The sequence below is a fragment of the Silurus meridionalis genome, chromosome 2, assembly GCF_014805685.1.
Source record: "Silurus meridionalis isolate SWU-2019-XX chromosome 2, ASM1480568v1, whole genome shotgun sequence".
Lineage (NCBI taxonomy): Eukaryota > Metazoa > Chordata > Actinopteri > Siluriformes > Siluridae > Silurus > Silurus meridionalis.
The window spans coordinates 6,964,444-6,987,330 of record NC_060885.1 but is presented as its reverse complement, the minus strand read 5'-3'; the positions used below and the strand labels follow the sequence as shown (position 1 = coordinate 6,987,330).

The 22,887-nt window shown below is 40.6% G+C and overlaps 1 protein-coding gene across 9 annotated transcripts in view; it reads right to left on the bottom strand.

Annotated features, from left to right (window-relative positions):
• Positions 1–22,887, bottom strand: part of inpp4b (inositol polyphosphate-4-phosphatase type II B) — a 235,419-nt gene that overhangs the window by 116,827 nt on the left and 95,705 nt on the right. For 8 of the 9 annotated variants that reach the window (XM_046835884.1, XM_046835892.1, XM_046835901.1 and 5 more), the window contains one exon: positions 16,968–17,047. In XM_046835884.1, the coding sequence (XP_046691840.1) occupies positions 16,968–17,047 (80 nt within the window). Of the gene's footprint in view, positions 1–7,268; positions 7,694–16,967; positions 17,048–22,887 lie in introns of those variants that run through there. The other variant, XM_046835931.1, reaches the window with a different exon arrangement.

Below are 22,887 nucleotides of genomic sequence, written 5' to 3'. Positions count from 1 at the left end.
GTGTGAATGAAGCCAGTGGGTGTTTTTCTTATTTCTTTAAACAGGAGTTAATATTCTTTCCGAATTTATTGAATTTCACTGGACCATGGCTTTTTAACTGATGCCAAGGTCTACTGATGAGGAGATGCATCAATAAAACCAAATCAAATGCAACAAAATGATTTGGAAAATGAGTTGTCTCTGGCGTATTTAATAAACAGCCACTTAATCCTCTCCCAAGTCACAGAGAAAACTTTTTTTATCTCTCTATCAGAGTAAATAAATGTACACTACATTAATGGTATTTGAAAGCTGCCCTTATGCAGAGCGAAATACAATTATCTCATTTATACCACTAGGAATTTAATAGTTGAAAACTTTGCTCACGGGTCCAACAGTGGCAGTGTGATGGTTCTGGAATTTGAACTCAACCTTCTGATTAGAAGTTCAACATCCGAACCGCTGAATTTCGTCTGCTGATACTCAAAGGTCAGGGCCGAGCTAACAGGCTATTTAACAATAGAAATAAAAGCCAGTTTATCCACAACAGCAAGTTAGCATACGCAGCGTGGCATAATTAGCAATGGCGTAATTAGGAATGAGCTCCCAGGAGTCTCTAGCACTTTGACAGCCAGCTGGGCTTCATACGGCAATCAGGAGCTGCATAAATGGCTCACCTGTGGAGCTAAACACACTGGGGATGTGTGTGCTGGTGTGTGCAGCTGGCAGAACACACAAACATACGCACACACATACACACAAATACACATACGAAGAAAAGCCATGCGCACACAGGCAAAAAAAAAAGCTTTGAACTTCTGAAATATGATGTTATTGATTTTCGAGGACTTTTTTTGGAAGCAGATGCTGTTTTTGTTTTCTTTCAATTTTTCTCAAAAAGTTTGATTTGTATTTTCTACTCTACATAATAAAAAACAAGTAGCTATTCAAATTTTTCCTTGAAAGGATCTGACTGCATCTTTAGTACGGCTGCACAATATATCATTTGGTAATTGCTTTGATAATATTTGGCTGAAGCCTTTAATATGCAAACGACTGTGCAAACAGAAAATGAGGTCTGGGGGACCAACGGCTCTGTGAAACAAACCCATTATTATTATGATGATTATTATTATACTATTTTTTTTTTAAAAGCACTTAAAATCCCAGCCCACATATTAAAAGATTTGTATATTTTTAATTCAGATCTGGAAGTTCAGATCGGGTTTAATTCAAACCTCAACAACTGGCGCAAAACACAAAATCATTTAAACTTGCAATCTTCCAGTGAAAGCACAGCCAACCATGACCATAATACAAAACACTCACGCTCCCATCCACATCGAAGGAGCTGCTGTTGAGCGTGTACCTAGCTTTAAGTTCATTGGGAGTCCACACTTCTGAGGATCTCACCTGGACTCAAAACTCTCCTATCCTGATCAGGAAGGCACAACAGCGCCTGTTTTTTTGTCTGAAGAGACTCAAAAAGTGCCGTCTGTGTTACAGGATACTGGAGAACATTTACTGATGCACCATTGAGAGCATCCTCACTAACTGCATCTCAGAGTTGTACAGCAGCTTCACTGCTTCTGTAAACTGCTGTAAAGCCCTTAAGAGGGTTGTGAAAACTGCCCTACGATTCATCAGCACTCAGATATCCAGTTATACAATAAACACTGTCTGCAAAGGGCGAGGGGAATTATCAAAGATACCTCTCACCCCAACCATGGACTATTCACCTTTCTCCAGGACGCTACAGGTGGCTCAGAGCCGCACAAACATATTATGCGGCTTATATTTGGGTGCGCTTTATAGTCCGGAAATTACGGTATACCACATATTACCTACTGCACCTCCTGTACATTCATCCCCCCTCATCCCTGTATATATGGACCTCTTACCCTATTTATCTACTTTTAAATAGGTCACTTATGCACTTCTGGTTAGATGCTAACTGCATTTCATTCTGTACATGTACCTTGCACAATGACAATAAAGTTAAATCTAATTTAATCTAAAAAAAATGCTGGCATTTGCTTCAGAGGTGGGTGAGATAGCAAACTCTCTTCCTGTCAATTACAGTGATGCTGTTGGGCGTTTGTAATCCTAAGGCCATGTCCACAATAATTCATTTTCCGTTCAAAAACGCGTATTTTTTCAGGCAATGAAAAAAGTAGTTTTTTCGAAATTGCTCCTTAAAGCAGATACATTTGAAAAACCCCATTTTTGTGAGGACTGTAAAAACGGAGGCTTTAGAATACAACGACGCATTTTTAGTCATTGCAACGATGGGAAGCAAATAAACGGCAGGCGGAAATGAAGCAGGTCTTTTGAGCAACTTTTGGGAAACCGAAAGTGTGGACGCGGAGCGTTTATAGACGAAAACGCCTTTTGAAATGTATCCAGATTGGTGTAGACGTAGCCTAGGTATGCAAAAGCAGACAGATCGCATCTCTCCTTGGTGCGAGTTACGCTGCCTTTTAATACTGCATGAGGAGCAGTTAGGAAAAATGCAATGGTTGGCTTCACGTGGCCTCGCACCCTCCACGTCCTTAAATTGGGGGGAAATTGTAAAACATCTAGTCAGTGCAAGTCCAGTGATTTCCATTGTGAGCTTTTTCACCGTCTCTGAGGTTTCTGGATAAGACTTCAGGGTAAACAGTGATGCCTCTACTTATTTACATTACTTATTGACAATCCTATTAGCAAAACAAGGCTAATATTTGGTCCCATTTCCATCATTAACACAATTGTAGCACCTAAAAGCACTTCTAACCAACTTCTCTTACACTGCCGTGTGCATTCACAATCATCACTGAGGGAAAACGAGGAACGCTGCATTTCATTTCATTTTATTTCAGTTTGCTTCAGTTCTTCTTTCCCCTGAAGACAGATTACTTGTGTGTCTTAATGAATTCAGGATGCAGGTGGAATTTGGTTCCCACTGTGGATTAGGATTTGGTGAAGAGGCTGAGTAATTATTTTTTTTCATAATTCAAGCATACATGTGCAAATGAGGAGCCGGTGGGCAGTGTGTGAGGCACGTCAGGTGGTGATAAAATAAATGTGGAAAAGCGTGTGCGCTCTCGAAATACATAAATCGCTTTAAGTCTACAGAAAGGAGCGAGTGCGTGAGTGTGCATGGGCGTGTGGAGAGAGATTTGAAAGTAAATACAGGCCAAACTAACCGTGGCACAGCATAAGAAAGTATATCGTGTGTGAAGGCTTCATGTTCAAGCTGCAAATGTTAGCAGCCATCATTTCTCTTTCACTCCACAGGCACGCTGCAGCATTCCCTCTGATAACGCAAGAGCAAAATGATTCACTTTCTACTGGGCTTAATGCATTGTACATGACTTAGATGATGTTATTTATGAGCGTATGTAGTTTGCTTGTTGATTTGAAATGAGGCGACTAATGACTACAAACAATGGATTACAGAAATGCAATTAGTCAATAAGAGGGATAGAGAGGAAAACACAAATATACCGTGCTGCACAAATACATGTACAGACATCTAAATACTGCAGCGTCTGCACTGCGCACATGTGAGGCGGTACCGTGTGTAACTATTCCTGTTTCTGCTGGGAAACACATTTTTAGAAAACCGCATTAGATACCTGGTGGCTTTCACCACACCCATCCAGTGTGAGTGAAAGCGAGCAGCTCAGAAACTTCTAAAATAAAGTAAGAGTGGAAAAAAAGGTGCAAGCTGATCACACAGCTACTGTAGCGCTGCACAATGGGGATCAGGTCAGATCTCTATAGCAGGCCACTCAAGATCTTTATACCACATGGCGCTGGCTTTGTGGACAGGGGCACGGTCATGCTGGAACAGTTTTTGGGTCTCCTAGGTTAAGTGAATATATATACAGTGGAACCTCAATACTCGTGACCTCGATTGTTCGATAGTAACTTACGAAAAATCTGATAGTTCCGAGAAGCTCGAAAGTTCATGTACTAATAAATTACATACAAATATATATATATATATATATATATATATATATATATATATATATATATATATATATAGCTGACCTACGAACTCGACTTACGACACTTCGTCACCTCCGACAAAAAAAAAAATATATATGTATATATATAAATATCTTATTTTTTATTTACTTTATTGTGTTTACAGTGCCTCTTAATGTCTGCGTCGGAACGCATCATTGAGTAGTCACTCTTCTCGACTTACGACCTGATGGACTTACGATCGGTGTTTCGGCCCCTATCTACATCGTAAGTTGGGGTCTACCTGTATTATATATATATATATATATATATATATATATATATATATATATATATATATATATATATATATATATTTATAATAAGAATTTCTTAAGAATTTCTTAAGAATAATTAAAAAATTACGAAAATTTGTAAAATCAACTGAAGAAAACACACAATGCAAAGAAGCCTCCATTCCTTACCTAAATATTCATCTCTAAATTGAAATCTGCTTCAATCTGCAAAATGACTGCTTAGTCACACTGAGTGGAATTTTTAAACGTGAAATCCCGTATTACACAGTTCAATGCACAGCTCCATTTACAGCTCGCATTGTTTTTTAATTGAATACACAGCGGTCAGCTGAGAATGATATCTAACTGCGGTGTTGAGAGAGCCTTGTTTAAATGGAGTTATTTAAAAGAGCTAGGGAGGAAAAGAAAAGCTGGGAAAAAAGATCCAATTAACCTCAACCTGGATAACCTGAACTGGGTACATTCATTTGTATTTATTTCCCCTAATTGTGGAAGGATACTAATGAATAGTCCAGCTTTTCTAAAAGAGAGAACCTATGCAGCTCTGGGTGGATAAAAAGTACATTGTGTACTGGGCACATGAAACAACACATGACACATTTCCAATAAGTCAGTAAAATAGATAATCAATGTAGGAACAGTGATGCCGCATTTCCTCACTGTTGGTTTCATGGAGTTACATTAACAGCTGCGCCGCTTGTAGCCATGCCTCTGTCGAGCCAGCTGGCTATCTTCAGCTAACTAATAATGTTTAATCAATAGTGTTTATCCTCCAATAATCTGACTCCCTTCAGCTGAGAAAATGTACAGACCAAATCAAAAGTTGAATGCTCTAATACCAATATTGTATTTGAACCTACATATCAGCACAAATGTTTTATGAAATTCTTTGCAGGCCAACATTTTTTTACACTGAGAAGAACACTGTCATAATAACTGACACACTGGACAGGGTCTATTTTAAAATTGAGACATTGATTCCTTTGAGACAGAGATGTGTAGAGAGTAAGGGATAGGGACAGAATGAGAAAGACAATGAGAGGGAAACAGAGAGACAAATAGAGGAGACAGTAAAAGGAACAAAAATATAGAGAGAGCCAGTAAGATATAGAGAAACAGAAACCAAAATAGAGAGAGAGAGAGAGAGAGAGAGAGAGAGAGAGAGAGAGAGAGAGAGAGAGATGGAGAGAAAGCAAAAGAAAGAGAAGGAGAAAGAGAGTGGATAAAGAGAGACAGTAAATCTTGAAACATTGAGATATAAAAAGGTGGATTAGAGAGATGGAGAGAAAGTGAAACAGAGAAAAATAGAAAGAGAGGAGACAGAGAAACAACAATAAATAGAGAAAAACAAGATATAGAGAAACAGAAACAAGAAGAGTGAGAGTGAGAGAGAAAAGAGAGAGAGGACAAATTGAGGGAGACAGAGAGAAACAACAAAAATGAAAGAGAGAGAAAAGAGAGAGAGAGAGAGAGAGAGAGAGAGTTGTAGATAGAAAGAGGAGAGAAAAGAGATTATATATATATATATATATATATATATATATATATATATATATATATATATATATATACAGTGAGGAAAATAAGTATTTGAACACTCTGCTATTTTGCAAGTTCTCCCACTTAGAGATCATGGAGGGGTCTGAAATTGTCATCGTAGGTGCATGTCCACTGTGAGAGACATAATCTAAAAAAAAAAAATCCAGAAATCACAATTTATGATTTTTAAACTATGTATTTGTATGATACAGCTGCAAATAAGTATTTGAACACCTGTCTATTAGCTAGAATTCTGACCCTCAAAGACCTGTTAGTCTGCCTTTAAAATGTCCACCTCCACTACATTTATTATCCTAAATTAGATGCACCTGTTTGAGGTCGTTAGCTGCATAAAGACACCTGTCCACCCCATACAATCAGTAAGAATCCAACTACTAACATGGCCAAGACCAAAGAGCTGTCCAAAGACACTAGAGACAAAATTGTACACCTCCATTTGCTGTATCATACATATAAATAGTTAAAAAAATCATATTGTGATTTCTGAATTTTTTTTTTTTTAGATTATGTCTCTCACATAGACATGCACCTACGATGACAATTTCAGACCCCTCCATGATCTCTAAGTGGGAGAACTTGCAAAATAGCAGGTGTTCAAATACTTATTTTCCTCACTGTGTATATATATATATATATATATATATATATATATATATGAGAGAGAGAGAGAGAGAGAGAGAGAGAGAGAGAGCGCACGAGAGAGAGAGAAAGGGGAGGGAGGGAGCAAAAAAGGAAGAGAGAGAGAGAGAGAGAGAGACAAATAGCAGGAGACAGTGTGAGAAATGAATTAAGAGACAATGTGACAAATAGAAAGAGAAAAAGAGAGCAAGAGATTGATAGAAAGAGAGGGGAAAGAGAGTAAAAGAGAGAGTGTGTGTGTGTGTGTGTGTGTGTAAAGAGAGAGAGAGAGAATGAGAGAGAGAGAGAGAGAGAGAGAATGAGAGAGGAAGGGGGTGGGGTATTTAGGGTTAGGGTTAACTCCAGGAACACACACTTTGGTGTGGCAGTAAACACACCGCGTGTATGAACCGGTTATAAATCAAAAACTTGCGTAAAAGAAAATCTAGACACATTTGCAGTAAAAACAGTGGTGTTTTTCTGGGTTTAGGAGACGCTGCTCTAAAAAAGAGTGTCAGGAGAGAAAATAAAGCACCTGTAATTAATCTCCAGCAGGCCTTCATTAGCCTGCATAAGAGCAGCACAGATTTGTAACACTGCCCTTTAGGGATCAGACAGAAACACTGCTCGGTGGCAGAGGCCAGGAGAGTTTAATAAAACACAAAATGCAGCTTAGTTGTGTGTGACATAAAGTTCAGCTTTACTGAAAAATGCATACACCTCACCACAGCTCTTACCTACCATTACAATCCCATACATTTCATTAAAAGCACAGTTCTCGTGTGTTTATCTCTTGTATAAAAACCCCCATGTCAGTAAAAGCTCTTTAGACAATACCTCAATCCACTGTAATCGACTGGAAGCACACATTTCCTCCAGATATGGAATCTGCTGTGTCAAAGTTGAGCGTCACTGCTTTTCTTCTGCCAGGCGTAAAGATGCTGCAATAAAACGTTTCCTCTTTCCAAGCAGACGTTTTCTTTTTTTTTTTGGTCTGCCTTAAAAATAAGGCTCTTTCTTTAGGGCGCTCTTAGGCTGAGAAAACACTCATCAATCAGCGCCGACAGACCAGAAAGTTGTGCGTTCAAACCCGGCCCATCCCATAGAACCAGTCATTACACTCTACGTGTTTACTCACAATGACTACAAACCGATCATTACATCCGTCTCTATAAAAGACCGGCACAGAAAAGCAGCTCGTTCTGAAAGCAACGGCGTGCGAACGTCGTCTACAACACTGGATCTCAGCAGTCTTTTCACTCAGTGTGAAACTAAAGCACTGATGTGGGCCGAGTCGACCTGCAGCACACTTTCATGTCGCGCAAGAGGAACACCAAAGAGGGATGCATAATAATACAGTAGGCCAATGGGAAGGGAAAACAAACAGCGGAGACATGAAACGATGACCTGTGAGTTGAGGACAAAAGGATAGCCTAGCCCTTCCTCAGACTTTCAAACACACACACACACACACACACACACACACACACACACACACTCACTCCTATGGAAGTAACTGCTTAACCGACAAGGCAGATATATAAATTGTACCATTTTCAATTAGGACAAAAATCATAATAAGATTCAACCTTTTATTCCCCCACTTTACTGAATTACACTGAAAACGACACTTTCCAAGTCCCTTTTTGTAACTGTTTGATACTAAAATCCAATACAGATTAATTATAAAACTTTCTTTCGGCTTCTCCCGTTAGGGGTCGCCACAGCGGATCCTCCGCACGTTTGATTTGGCACATGTTTTACCCTGGATGCCCTTCCTAACGCAACCCTCCCCAATTTATCCGGGCTTGGGACCGGCAACAAGAGTGGCTGGGGATGGGTCCCTGACCGGGGATCGAACCCGTGTTGCAGCGGTGAGAGCGCTGCATCTTAACTACTAGACCACCAGGGAACCCTATACAGATGAGTTATAAATAGTTGAATTAATAGTTCTGACACTGCAATCCGCATTTGTTACACTCACAGGCTACACATTAATTTCAAATTTACTCAAGGAATTTGAGGCAAACAACCACAACCATTTAGTCTAATTTGGTTGTTAAATCCAAGCTAAATGTGTTTAAAGGATTCTTAATTGTAGGAAAATGTACAATTGTACGGTTGCATACAGAGTGAACACTGCAAACATCAATAGATGTTTTAACTAAAACTTTCTTTCGGCTTCTCCCATTAGGGGTCGCCACAGCGGACCATCCGCATGTTTGATTTGGCACATGTTTTTATGCTGGATGCCCTTCCTAACGCAACCCTCCTCATTTATCCAGGCTTGGGACTGGCACTAAGGCTTGTGCAACCCTAATGGCTGGGGTTGGTTCCTTGACCGGCGATCCAACCCGGGCCGCAGCAGAGAGAGCGCCGCATCCTAACCACTAGACCACCAGGGAACCCTATCAATAGATGCTTTAACTAATGCTGGCAAATGACCATTTTGTACAAGGAGGGTTACAGTATATACACGAAGACAAGCTCCACTTTGAACCACTCATGTGCCATACATTCAAATCATGTAACATACAACAAGATGTATTCTGTGTATTCACTAGAAGTCTGCCGATTTATCAGGCCGATTTTTGGTATTTTGGTATGGTATGGTATTACCATAACAGCAGGAGGCAGTAGTCTGTATTCGGAATCCAAACAAGGAACCCGACCGGCTGGAACTTTGAATATATAAAGCAAGCAGCGTTTACACCTGCCACGCTCATTACTTACGGATTTGTGTATATTTGTGGATTCGCTAATGGATTCGTAACAGATTCGCTAAGCTGAATAGAAAATAGGAATTCTCTTTCTTGACGCGAGATTTTCTCCACCGCCAAATCGACACGATCACCCCCAAAAAACAGCTGACGCCAAGAAAACACAGAAAAAACTACCGCCAAAAAAACCCTGACATTGCCTGAGGGCCGACCGCCAGCTTGGTGTGTCCCAGGCTTTAAGTTCTTATCCTTCGATCTTAATCTACAATTTTATATTTCAATGTTTATGCTGAAATATATTACAAATATGATGCTACTTTTGGAAAGAGAATGAGAATAATATCTGGAGATACAAAGCGAGTCAATCTTTGGAACTGTATTGTTATCAAGCCTTTACCCAGCTGTAGTTGTGCTGTTCAATAAATGTTTAATTTAAGCAATTTTCTGTATCAGGTCTTAATAAATTTACTGTAAGATTTTTTGAGATGTAGAGGGAAAAAAGAAAATCGGCCAAAGCATATCGGCCAAAAGAATCGCCCTATTATATCAGCCACTGGCTGCCCTGATAAACCCACATCAGTAGAACTCTAACATACACCATATATCCAAATGGTTAACCGATTCTTCATTCGTTATCTTGTCCCTGCTTGAAGCCAGACTTCAGAATAGGCTTTGATATAGACCACATTAAAAAGACTACATGAAAGACTTGAGCAGTGTGAATGTTGAGACAGTTGGTCTGTTCTCCAGCTCTACGGCACGAATCCTGCATTGCTCTGGGAAAACATTTCAAGGGGCATCATGTGTGACATTTCTTAAAGTGACAGCACTGATATAGAGTCCATCTGTGCCTCTCAGATCCTCATAAATAATTATTGAGGCACAATGCAACTGATCCCAGGTGAGTACTCTGAGCAGCCCCTTTATGTCCTGTATGGATCCGAGTCCTTGTATCATGTGCTTTCTTTAGATAAAGTGTGCCATTTCTGCAGACAGATCTGCTACTCTGGCTGATTTATCCATAAGATGAATCGACTGAGATATTGCTCTGGATTAGAAGTAATGGCTCAACACTGCTGGGCGTTCAGTTTTGTATTGAAATTTGATCAGACCTCATCAAATGAATCCAGGTTCTTGTGTTGTATTTTCTGTTATTCAGTTTAATGATACTGTACAGGAATTGGATTTTGGCCCCCAAAAAAACTTCATAGGGAAGTAAGTGAGTCACAAATCAGGCCAAATGATTACTAAGCATCAACAAATATCAATACACTAAACACTATATCCCCCCCCCCCACACACACACAACGCTTTCTGATATCCTTCAGATTGCACCTTTGTAAGGTTTCAATCGCAGTATTGACTGTGGGGTTGAAATTAACTGAATGTCACTGCAGACCCACGTAAAGGAGTCACCTTGTTGAGAAGCATATTGCGAATATTTTTGTGAGTGAGTAAGCACAAAGACGGCATTCGCCAAAACAGCCTGGCTTTGCTACGTTTTTTTTTTGAGCAATTAAACTGGAATTGTAAACTGTAAACACAGACTGTGTGGTAATTATGATTTCCTCAGTCAACAAAATTATTCTGCCATATGGACAGAGTAAAAATGTGAACCTGTGAGCTGTTGGTGGTTTGCATCTTTAGTTTACCTTACGGGTTAAAACATGCCCCGTTTTTTTATTTCACTTAAAAACCTAAGTACTATATATTGATTATGGGATGGAAGACTTGTGAAAACATGACCGTATAATCAGTATTTCATAAGCATATTCTTTCATTAAAAACCTGGTAAGCAAATCTTCTTACGGCTTCTCCCATTAGGGGTCGCCACGTCTGCTTCTTTCAAACCAACTACCCGCATGTCTTCCCTTACCACCTCCATAAACGTTACTTTTTTCCTCCTTCATGGCGGCTTCATTCTCAGCATTCTTCTACAAAACATCTATTGCATTGGCCGAGAATCGAACCAGAACCTGGTAAGCAAATATTAACCTGAAATTTGACTCTGTTGCCATATTGACCAAATTACAGCATGTTGCCTCAGAGTTCTTTTAGTAGATGTGGTGTTACATACAAAAAGAAAAATTCTTAATCTGATGCTCCTCAGTATTACATCAGGATCCCTAGATCCCAGCTTGAAGACCTGTTGGTTGCTAAAAAACCGTCTGGCTTTTTTTCTTCCCCCAAAAAAGGGTGCTGCTGGGAGTGACGAGGATGGACAGGATTAGAAATGAGTTTATTAGAGGGACAGCGCATGTAGGATGTTTTGGAGACAAGGTGAGGGAGGTGTGATTGAGATGGTTTGGACATGTGCAGAGGAGGGACATGGGGTATATCAGTAGGAGAATGCTGAGGATGGAGCCACCAGGAAGGAGGAAAAGGGGAAGACCAAGGAGAAGGTTTATGGATGTGGTGAAGGAAGACATGCAGGTAGTTGGTTTGAAAGAGGCAGATGTAAAGGACGGGGGGGCTATGAAAACGGATGATCCGCTGTGGTGACCCTTAATGGGAGAAGTCTTATCTTAAGCTTTTACTGCACATTTTGTGTACATTTGCTGTTTCTGTACGAATATCAACATTAAAGCTGATGGATTAGTATCACGCTCTGCTACTATGATGTCTTGGTGGTGCTGGTAAAATACATGCATACTTTAGAATGGAGAAGACCGTCGGCAGGCGAAGAAAGCGCCGCTGTTAAGTGAAAGGGTACAGCCGTGGCTTTCAAGCTTGCAGTATACTTTCTCTGGTGCAAGAATATGAGTCATTGCGAGAGAACAGTAGCCAAATAATGTCTGTGATGGAAGCTGGCTGAGTGAGTCTTTACTCAAGATGCCTGTACCAAGATGCCTGTAATGTCGTCAAAAAAAGTTTAGAAAAATATAGAAGAAAAGGCAGTTCTGCCGAATTCAACACTGGATTCAAAGAGATGACTGCTTTCTCTGTCTTGGCCTATATTGTTGTGACAGAAAGTGAGAAAGAAAGAAAGAGAAAGCGAGAGAGAGAAAAAACGCGCGAGAGAGAAAGAGAAAATGTGGGTGAGACAGAATCTAGGCCAAGCAAGAAGTTGAGCACTTCTTCCTCTTAAGCACGTTAATGGGATTTTTAAATCTCCACTCACTGATGATAATACATAATATAGTAAAGCACACTGCTCTATATCACTTCTGGCATATGCCTGTATATATGAAACATTTTTAGAGTAAATCTTAAAAAAAATGAAATGTGCATATCAACGCAGATTCATTTCAATTACGCGCATATTAGTTGAACGCAGGACTGGTCGTGCTGTAGCTATGAGATTCTACTACTTTGCATATGTAGATAATTGATTGTACGTCATATGCACGGCTGTTTTATATGCTGTTATTTGGCACGAGGAAAAAATAGCTTAAATCTAGTATCTTGCTTAAAGAAATTCATAGGTGCGGGACAGAAAATAGCGGTGCTGAGCGATACCTTTTATGTCGAACCAACACACAAAACATGATTCAGCACAAGACATTTCTTGCAAATCACAGTGATCATAGGTTAGGTAAATACGCATTCTGGCATCTGATTGGATATTGGCTTCAGGCCAAAGCTGCAGTAAATGCCCCAAATCCCTTCATCACTTTATTATTTGTAACACCAGTCATGGAGGAAAATGCATCACTTGGTGCAATGGCAGAGATAAACAAGAGGGCCAGTATGGTCTAGTAGACACACACACACACACACACACACACACACACACACACACACACACACAAAGTAGACTTAAATACAAAATAAACAAGGTGTACTTTAGGACAGGGCAGGGAACCAAACTAGTCATGTGGTCTGTCAAGTACTAATCACATACTATACATACTAAGTAGTTTTGAAGTAACCCACAGTCAGCAACATTTATTTATTCATTTTCATTTATCCCCCGTTAGGATTCTTGTGGTTCCTATAGTAGGACACCAGTCCATTTTAAAGCACCACCAACACATTTGCACACGATTTCCAATCTTCCAATTCCCAGACAATCCAGAAGGACCCACAAACAGCAATTTCCAAAGGTGTGAGTTGGCAGCTACTGTACACATAAGATGATGTAGTGCCACCCAGCAGTCACAATAACCTTATGTTTATTAATGAAATTACAATCAAACGACTTAAACATTTCCATTGTAAAGATTTTTTTACTATGGTTATACGAGGATAATACGGTTCCCTGGTGGTCTAGTAGTTAGGATGCGGCGCTCTCATCGCTGCAGCCCAGGTTCGATCCCGGGTCAGGGAACCTACCCCAGTCATTAGGGTTGCACAAGCCAGTGCACTCTTAGTGCTGGTCCCAAGCCCGGATAAATGGGAAGGGTTGCGTTAGGAAGGGCATCCAGCGTAAAAAAACGTGCTAAATCAAACATGCGGATCATGAATACGGATGATCTGCTGTGGCGACCCCTAATGGGAGAAGCCAAAAGAAAGTTTAGTTTACACGAGGATAACAAAGACAAGCAGAATTACCACGTCAATTCAAAATGGACCTGGCTAAAACAAACAATGGAGGGAAGTGAATGCATGTATGAATTCCTCTTCTCATTATAAATATTTAACAAAAAGCCATCTAGTAGGCGGGTCTGGAAAAGGTGGTGAGTAAAATGATGCCATCCACCCACACCTGTGACTAATATTGAAAGTTATGTTACAAGTAAGTACTATACAGTATACACAGATCAGGCATAACATTATAAGCGGTGAAATGAATAACACTGATTATCTCTTCATAATGGCACCTGTTAGTGTGTGGGATTTATTAGGCAGCAAGTGAAGATTTTGTTCTCAAAGTTGACGTGTCAGAAGCAGAAAAAATGGGCAAGCGTTTGACAAGGGCCGAATGAGTTTGACAAATTGTGACGTCTAGACGACTGGGTCAGAGCATATCCAAAACTGCAGCTCTTGAGGGATGTTCCTGGTCTGCAGTGGTCAGTATCTATCAAAAGTGGTCCAAGGAAGGAACAGCGGTGAACCCGCGACAGGGTCTGTGTGGACCAAACCAACACAGGAGCTCCTGTAGCTCAAATTGCTGAAGAAGTTAATGCTGGTTCTGATAGAATGGTATCTGAATACTCAGTACAGTTTGTTACGTATTGGGCTGCGTAGACACAGACCAGTCAGGGTGTCCATGCCCATATCATAATGTTATGCCTGATCGGTATATGTACAAAAGTTCACCTGATTATATTATTTGGTATGTATTTTTTAAACATTGGCTTCCACATTTAGAGCCATTTGCTAGTATAATAATCTGCACTCTTGAGAAAATCTTTAGATTTTAGAGTTTGCTTGTGGAGATTTGTGTTCATTCAGCCACAAGGGTGTTAGTAAAGCTAGATAATGCTGTAGGTGTTCATCCGAACGGTGTTTAATATGGCCGAGATCAGAGCTCTATAACAAGCCATGCAAGATCTTCCATTGTTCCAATCCTTGTAAACCGTAATTTCAAGGAGCTTTGTGCACAGCGACATTGTCATGCTGGAGTAGGTTTGGCTCTCCTAGTTCTAGTAAAGGGGAAAATATGATGCCAACACATTCAGAGACATCCTATACATTTGTGTGCCTTCAACAATTTAGGGGAAGAACCACAGGAACAGTTAGGTGTCCCAAAGATTTTGTTCATACACATTTATAGCATTTGGCTGATGCCTTAATCCAGAGCAACCTACAATTATCTCATATAGTATACTTGCAAAGGCTAAGAAGCTTTTCCTTAGATCATTCTAAATGAGTGTTGAATATGAGTGACAGAAAAAGAAAATCTTTTATTCTGAGCTGCTCAGACGAACAACCCCCAGCCTCCAAATCCAGTGTGTGATGCAATCCCTGTCTCGCACTATTTCTCACCATCTTACTCTTGATTAAGGAAACTTACAGAATGGGCATTGGTTCCTGCTTTCATCCTGCAGTTTAGGAGAAGTGGTAATGTGACACTTCATAGTGAGTATAAGCGAGAGACAGGCCGAGACGAAAAGAAAAGGAAAAAAGAGGCGAGAGCATACACACAGCTGTTTGGTGGTTACAGCCAATCACAACACTGATAGTCATGAGTGAGAAGCCCCCTAAAGGGAAAACGTAACAGAGAGTGTAAGAGAGAGGAAATAGCTGGGAATGGGTGGAGGAGAAAGAGACACAGAGAAAGATTGGGAGTGACGTTTTGAGAGCAGCATCTCTTTCTCGATGGATAATTGTGTTGGAGGAGACGTTCGGGCACCGAGGCCTCCTCAACATAGGAGCTGGGTAAAATTAGTGTCAATGTTGAAATCTCACTTTCGCCTCATCTGTGTGTCTGTGTTTCCTTTTCATAGAAAGGTGTTATTCTGTGGGATTTCATTTTTTATATCTCAGTCAGGTGTGTATTTATATGTAGAAACCACAAGTATATTATTTTTACTGATATATATTATATGTCCTAATTTGGAGGTCAAATTCAGTCTGTGTGTATAAATATATACACACAAACACACACACACACACACAGACTGAATTTGTGGGCGGTGGTAGCTCAGTGGTAGCTCAGTGGTTAAGGCATTGGGCTTTGGATCAAAAGATCACAGGTTCAAATCCCACCACCAAGCTGCCACTGCTGGGCCCTTGAGCAAAGACCTAAAACCCTCCCCTGCTCCGTTGTAAGTCGCTCTGGATAAGGGCGTCTGCCAAATGCCGCAAATGTAAATTTGCCCTCCAAATTAGGACATATTAAAAAAATGCTCTATGGGGGAAAAATTCACTATACAACAAGCTTTTGTTTTTAATGGCGCACTTTTTGCTATATTAAAAACGTTTCTAAAAATAGAACTTTAGATTTCCTGTTAACAGATCAGATAATAAAAACGGATCTAGCTAGTTTCTTCATTCTCGAACGCTTCCTATGATTGTAACTGCAAATTAGCTCCCTCGACGTCGAGTCTGCCTGGTTTTCTTTAACTTACACTTCTAACACAGACACACACACACACACAAAAAACAAAACATTTGTGTTAAAATCACACAAATGCAATAAAGATAAACAAATAAACATCGATGATCATCAATTGCTGATGATCATTTAATTTGTTTAAAAGCCCCTGGCTGCTACTTTGCCTCTTAATTCCTATGAAAGCAGTATGATCTACTTTTTTACACATGACTTTTACATTGTTTGTAATGATGTAATAATGACAGGTCATGTTTTGTTGTTCATTAGACCTAAAAAAAAATCCTTGCATTTTCACATGACTATATGCTTCTTTATAGTTAGCGCTTATATTATACAGTAAGTATTGTATTAATATTGATCGATTCTATTTCTAGTTAGTTGTTTGCACCTGCTCATTTCCTCCTAGCATTAGGTGCTGTGAAGTTCTTGGCATGCTCTCCGCCTCAGACAATCCTTTAATGTTCCCTAATTGACTCAGTCACTTTTGACATGTGGCTGACACGCAATCTCTTTAGCTGTCTACCCAGGTGCGTGCGCACTGTGACAAAGAATAACGCGCAACGCAAACAAGGAGCACGTCGCCGGGTCTCCGAAGGAACTTCAGGCGTCTCTGTTTGCTTTGATCAGAGGCACTTAGTTGACAACGCTGCCTTCGGGGATCTCGTACTGTACGACTCCGAAGTGCACTGTACGTAAATGATGAAAGAAGAACAGCCCGAAACACGCTCAGGGAAGAATTACTGCAAGGTGCGAGGTAGAAAGTTCCACCTGTACATGATGCTTAGCTTGCAAAACGTAATCAATTTGAGACTTCTCAGCGTGATCCTGTTGGAGCTACAAATAAACCCGAAACTCTGGACTGCTTGGACTCACCTCAGGCTGAGAGAGAGCTGCTGATCCTTTGATTGGAGGAGGTCAGCTACGGAGAAGCTAGCACTGCCCAGGAAACTGCTCTGTGGAACACAAAAGGGAAAAAAAAAGGCTGCTTAAGAACCCAGCCACATAATATACAAAATGCATTATGCAAATATAATCCATTCAACAAATATCCTAAAAAGCATACGGCATTATGCAAACGCCGCACTTTGCTTAGCAAATATAAAACAGCACTTCACAGCAACAGTGAGTCTGAGGCACAATTCAACACTGCTTGCAAACACCAGAGCATGATGGAAGCAGCGTAGGAACTGGTGTGAGCACAATTAAACATTGAAACGGCTTTCTGCTTCCCGGTGGCCAGCATTTATAGTACACATTCTAGCTAATACTTGAAGGGAAGGATGAAATGCCGAGCTGCATTACAGGGCCGCGTGTCAGTTCATCATTTGAATGGGTGCTGTTGGAGGCTTTGAAAATGAAAATGAGGATACCTGCTCAGGTCTAAAGACTTACATGAGGAAAATTATTATGTGGCAACTGAAATGTCTGAAGATGGACGTCTTGAAACGACTTCACAATCCCACAAACTAAACATGCCACAACAAACTTTGCCAAAATATGAAGTATAGACTCACACACTATAAGAGAGCACATGCTGTACAAGTCCTACAAAAATATTCAATATTATGACCAGACCCCCAGGAAACAAAATATAGCACAAATTCGGTGGCATTTTTGACATATTTGACATGAAAATAAATTGTTTTGTTTGTATAAATGTCTACGCCAAAACACATTCATGATAACGGCTAAGTGAATAAAATGACAGCAACCACCCCAAAACCCAAACTAGGTTTTCCTGTGTTCTTTTGCTAACCCATGTTTCCATCCAAACCCAATTGATTTAACCGTGTTATTCGTCTGTGTCATATACACTCTATGGAGAAAAGATGACCATGTGCTAAACTCTTACACAGTACCTCGATGATGCTGTGGAGTTCAAAGTGCTGATTTTTATTATATGTGGAAATGCTATGTATGAGGCCTATCAGAAAACACGTCCATGCTGGTTCGCTAGTCACAGTTAGAACATTTATATACAATTATTGAACTGCATTTTTTGGCAATATAAAAATAATTTTTTTTAAATACGATAAGAAAGTCCACTCACCACGAAACGCATAATTAAAACAAATCCGCTTTTGTGAATTCGGTGGAAATTGCTTTGGTTGACACACAGCTTTGCTGGTTGATTCTTGCTTATTTTACTGTTTCGCTTCACCACTGTGATCTCTGGCTGGTTTATTATGGATCAAAATGGACATTTGCTTGCACAGATTTCTGCAAAGCGTGCATGGCTTTTCTACTGATTCATTATTATAAAAAAATGACTAATGACATAGTACTATTTATTCTATATTCAACTCTGCTTAAAGGTATGATAGACTACACTGTATGTACAAAAGTGTAGAAACACTTTTCCAGCCATATGCGTTTCTTTCCCACAAACCACACAAATGTCTTTGTATGCGGGAGCATTAAAACTAGAGGTTGACCGATATGAGTTTTTCCCTGGCCGATGCCGATATTTAGAAATCAGGGCAGCCGATATATGGCTGATATATGATGCCTATTATTTTGGCCGATTTTCTTTTTTTCTCCTTCATACAGAAAATTAAACATTAATTAAACAACACAAGCCTTACCAATCTGTGCACTAGTTACCAGGTGCTGGTACCTGAGCCTACCAGCAGCCTAAACCACAGATGGTTAAAGGCTTGCTAACAATACAGTTCTAAATGTTATTCTCATTCTCTCTCTCCAAAGGTATCATATTTAGCCAATGAAATATATATGGCTAAAATTAAGAATGAATAGTGAGCGCTTATGGCCCCGAGACACCACAAGCTGACGGTCGGCTGTCTGGGAATTTCGGCTTGTTTTGACTGTCAGTTGGCTTTAGTTTTGTTCCACGCTGTTGGCCATAGTCGGACTGCATCAGCTGTTTCTCAGCTGATTCTGCATGTCGAATCAGCGGCGGAGCTTGTTGGCGGGAAATAGAATCCAATTGGCTAATTAGCTTAGCGAATGAGCACGCGAGAAAAACATGGAACAAGCCTGTTTCATTCTTGCTCTTGTCTTTGCAACTTAGCAGACATGATTGAGAAAAAGCTACACAAAATCATTAGTAATGATCGCAGTAGGTGGAAATGCTGCTTCCTTTATGTATTTACAGATCTAGCTCTTCCGATTTCCCTGTTTAAATGCCGAATACAGACTACTGCCACCTGCTGGTATGAGAGAACATAACTCTCTCATACCAGCAGGTGGCAGTAGTCTGTATTCGCACACAAGCGCAAAACGTTCACACATGATTTGGTGTCTCAGATGCACCTGCATAATAATCAGCCTGATATGCAACACAATTGGCCGATGGTAATTAATTTAAAAACCAAAAAACGGCCCGATTCATCCGCCGGCAGATCAATCGGTCGACCTCCAATTAAAACTTCCCTTTTCTTTAACTAGGCGAGCCAAACTTGATCCAGCATGACAATGCACCTTTGCACAAAGCCAGCTCCATGAAGATATACTTTTTATGGGTTGGAGGGGAAGCTCTGGCCTGCTTTAGAGATCTGACCTCAACCCTACTGAACACCTTTGGGATGAATGTGAACTCTGACTGCACCCCAGGCCTCCTCACCTCGCCTACACCAGTACCTGACTTTACTAACACTCTTGTGGATGAATAAACCTCACATAAATCTTCTCAAGCACACTCTAAAATCTAGTGGAGGATTTTCTCAAAAGAGTGGAGCTTATAATAACTGCAAACGGGGAATAAATGTGAAATGGGATGTTCAGAAAGCACATACCAATCTTATGGTCTGGTGTCCACAAAATGTTGTGCATACAGTAAACTTACTGTTAAGTCTAAAAATCAATCCTTCATCAGCATTTGATTGATTTGTCAGTTGAAGATGTTCACACACCTACCTAACCTCCTGAAATCTTTCAGTCAGAAACCTTTGAGTCATAGCTTTACCTTAAAATAACAGAAAACTTCACTACAGCAATTATTATCAACAGAATAAAAATGGATATATGCAGCCCCCACAGTAAACCCCCTGTGTAACTTGTCACCACAGAAACAATAATGTATTAGATTGAGTATCAAAAGTAAGTGCTGCTGTTTATTAAATTGATCAACACCTTCTGAATAATCCCAAATCAGGAACTCAACAGGCTGTGTGAATCTATACACACATTGCATTGAAGAGACACTTCAATCTACCAATTTGCATAATGCAGTGTAAGTGCAGCTGGAGGAGGTGAAGAGATGGCACACGAGTCCCTCGCACTGCCGTAACAACAGTCCCGGTCGGCGTGGTGTTCGGCACGACAGTCCACTGGGTGACAAAACAAGCAATGGCACTTTTACAATACAAACAAGGACCCGTGCTTATGTGCCTGTTCTCTTCCTCTTTCTGTACGATGACTTCCCTGTGATGCCTGTCACTGCTACACAAGCTCATGCAAAAGCAGCAGATTAATCACTACAGCTCTGTGCATGGACAACACCTGGCAGCTGGTGTGTGTGTGTGTGTGTGTGTGTGTGTGTGTGTGTGTGTGTGTGTGTGTGTGTGTGTGTGTGTGTGTGTGTATGTGTACACAAAGTAGGCCATATTGAGAACCAAAGAAGTCAGGAACATCAATAACACATACACTTACATATGCTTACACACACACACACACACACACACACACACACACACACACACACACACACACAAACACAAGTAGATAGAAACGGCAACAGAAAAGCAGAAGGATGTTGAGAACAAATGAGATGAACAGATAAAGCAAGAGAGCGAGAAAGAGAGAAAACTTGCACACATTTATTTTCAGTTGGTTTCGCCCTGTGTCCATCAATACACAAACATGAAGCTCAACTCATTCTAAACAGCTTATTACCCTTCTCTCACACACACACACACACACACACACAGGGGTTTATCTTACTACCCTTACAAGGTTCATGCAGTTAGTAAATTCTTAAATTCCAATAACCAAAACTCTATAATGGCCTTTTATTTGTGCAAAGCTGCAGCTTCCAGCACAGTCAATTCAACATCTATGAAGTTACTGAGCAGCTGAAGAACTTTGAGGATGGATTCAGACTGTCATTAATATCAACAGTCCACTACAATGGCTCAGGATCACAGGTTGCATTTAATCTGCAATCAGTGCGAACTCTTAACGATGAAAGAAATGTAATAATGGACATTTGGTGCCTTGGGCATTGGGCTTTGGCTCAGAAGATCACAGGTTCGAATCCCACCACCACCAAGCTGCCACTGCTGGGCCCTTGAGCAAAGCCCTAAAACCCTCCCCTGCTCATTTGTAAGTCGCTCTGGATAAGGGCGTCTGCCAAAATGCCGCAAATGTAAATGAAACTTGGATATATTTAAAGTAGTCAATGTGCAGCTTGTGTATCAGTACAGATTTACCGTCCTCTGAAAATAACTCAACATACAGCCGTTATTGTCAAAATAACTGGCAACAAAATGATAACAGCTGTATGTTGTATAATCATGCAAAGACACATTCATCATGTTCATGTTTTGGTCTGCTTGACAGAACCATACAAATTGTCTATCTTGTATTAGAGCAGTTAAAATGTAGTGCTTTAAGTACAATTCTCTCACACTGACCACTGGATGTTCAGCATGCACCTCATGGTAAAGTCTCTCTGAGGATTTGAGAATTAGAATTGTTGCTTTCCACAAAAATGCTAAGGGCGATAAGAAGATCAGTATCACCCTGAAACTGAGTTACACTACAGTGGTCAAGGTCACACAGAGGTTTTTCAAGACGGTTTGCACTCTGAACAGACCTCGCAAGGGTCCATCAAAGAAGTTCAGTCCTCGTGCTGTGCATCCGGTGCAGAAGCTGCTTCAAAATAACAAATGCATGAGTGCTGCAGCATTGTTTTAGAGGTTGCAGAAGCGGAAGGTCCGCTTGTCAGTGCTCAGATCATATGCCGCACTCTGCAACAAGTCAGTTTGCAGGCCATTGTACCAGCAGGAAGCCTCTTATGAAGCTGGCTCACAAGACAACCTGCAAACAGTTTGCTGAAGAACAACCTGTCCAAGAGCATGAATTACTGGAAACATGTCCTGTAGTCTGATGAGACTAAGATAAAGTTGTTGACTCAGATGGTGTCCAGCATGTGTGGTGACGCCCTGGTGAGGAGAACCAAGAAAATTATGTCTTGCCTACAGTCAAGCATTGTGATGGCAGCATCATGGTCTGAGGCTGCATGAGTGCTGCTGGTACTAGAAAGCTGCAGTTCATTGAGAGGAAACATGGATTTCAACTGTACTGTGACATTCTGAATCAGAACATGATGCCCTCCTTTCAGAAACTTGGTTGAGCGGCAGGTTTCCAACATAATAACGACCACAAACACACCGCTAGGATGAAAACTGCCTTGCTGAAGATGCTGAAGGTGATGAAGTATCCAAGTATGTCTCCAGACCTGAACTTAAACTTCCTCATTCCACCACCACATCTTTGTTTTCCTTTCTCTTTCCAAATGTCTCACCAAGTACCTTTCTAGCTGTCTCTCTTATCACTTCTGCTGTAGTTGGCCAATTATCCAGCACCTCTTCACCACCACTGTCTGACCTCTTCCCTGAATCTGTCTTCACTCTCCTCTTCTTCTTCACCTCCAAAACCATCCTACAGACCACCATCCGATGCTGTCTAGCTCCACTGTCCCCTGCCAACACCTTACAGTCTCCATTCTCCTTCAGGTTGCATCTCCTGCATAGAACATAATCCACCTGTGTGCACCTTCCTCCACTCTTATACATCACCCTATGATCCTCCTTCTTCTTAAAATAAGTAT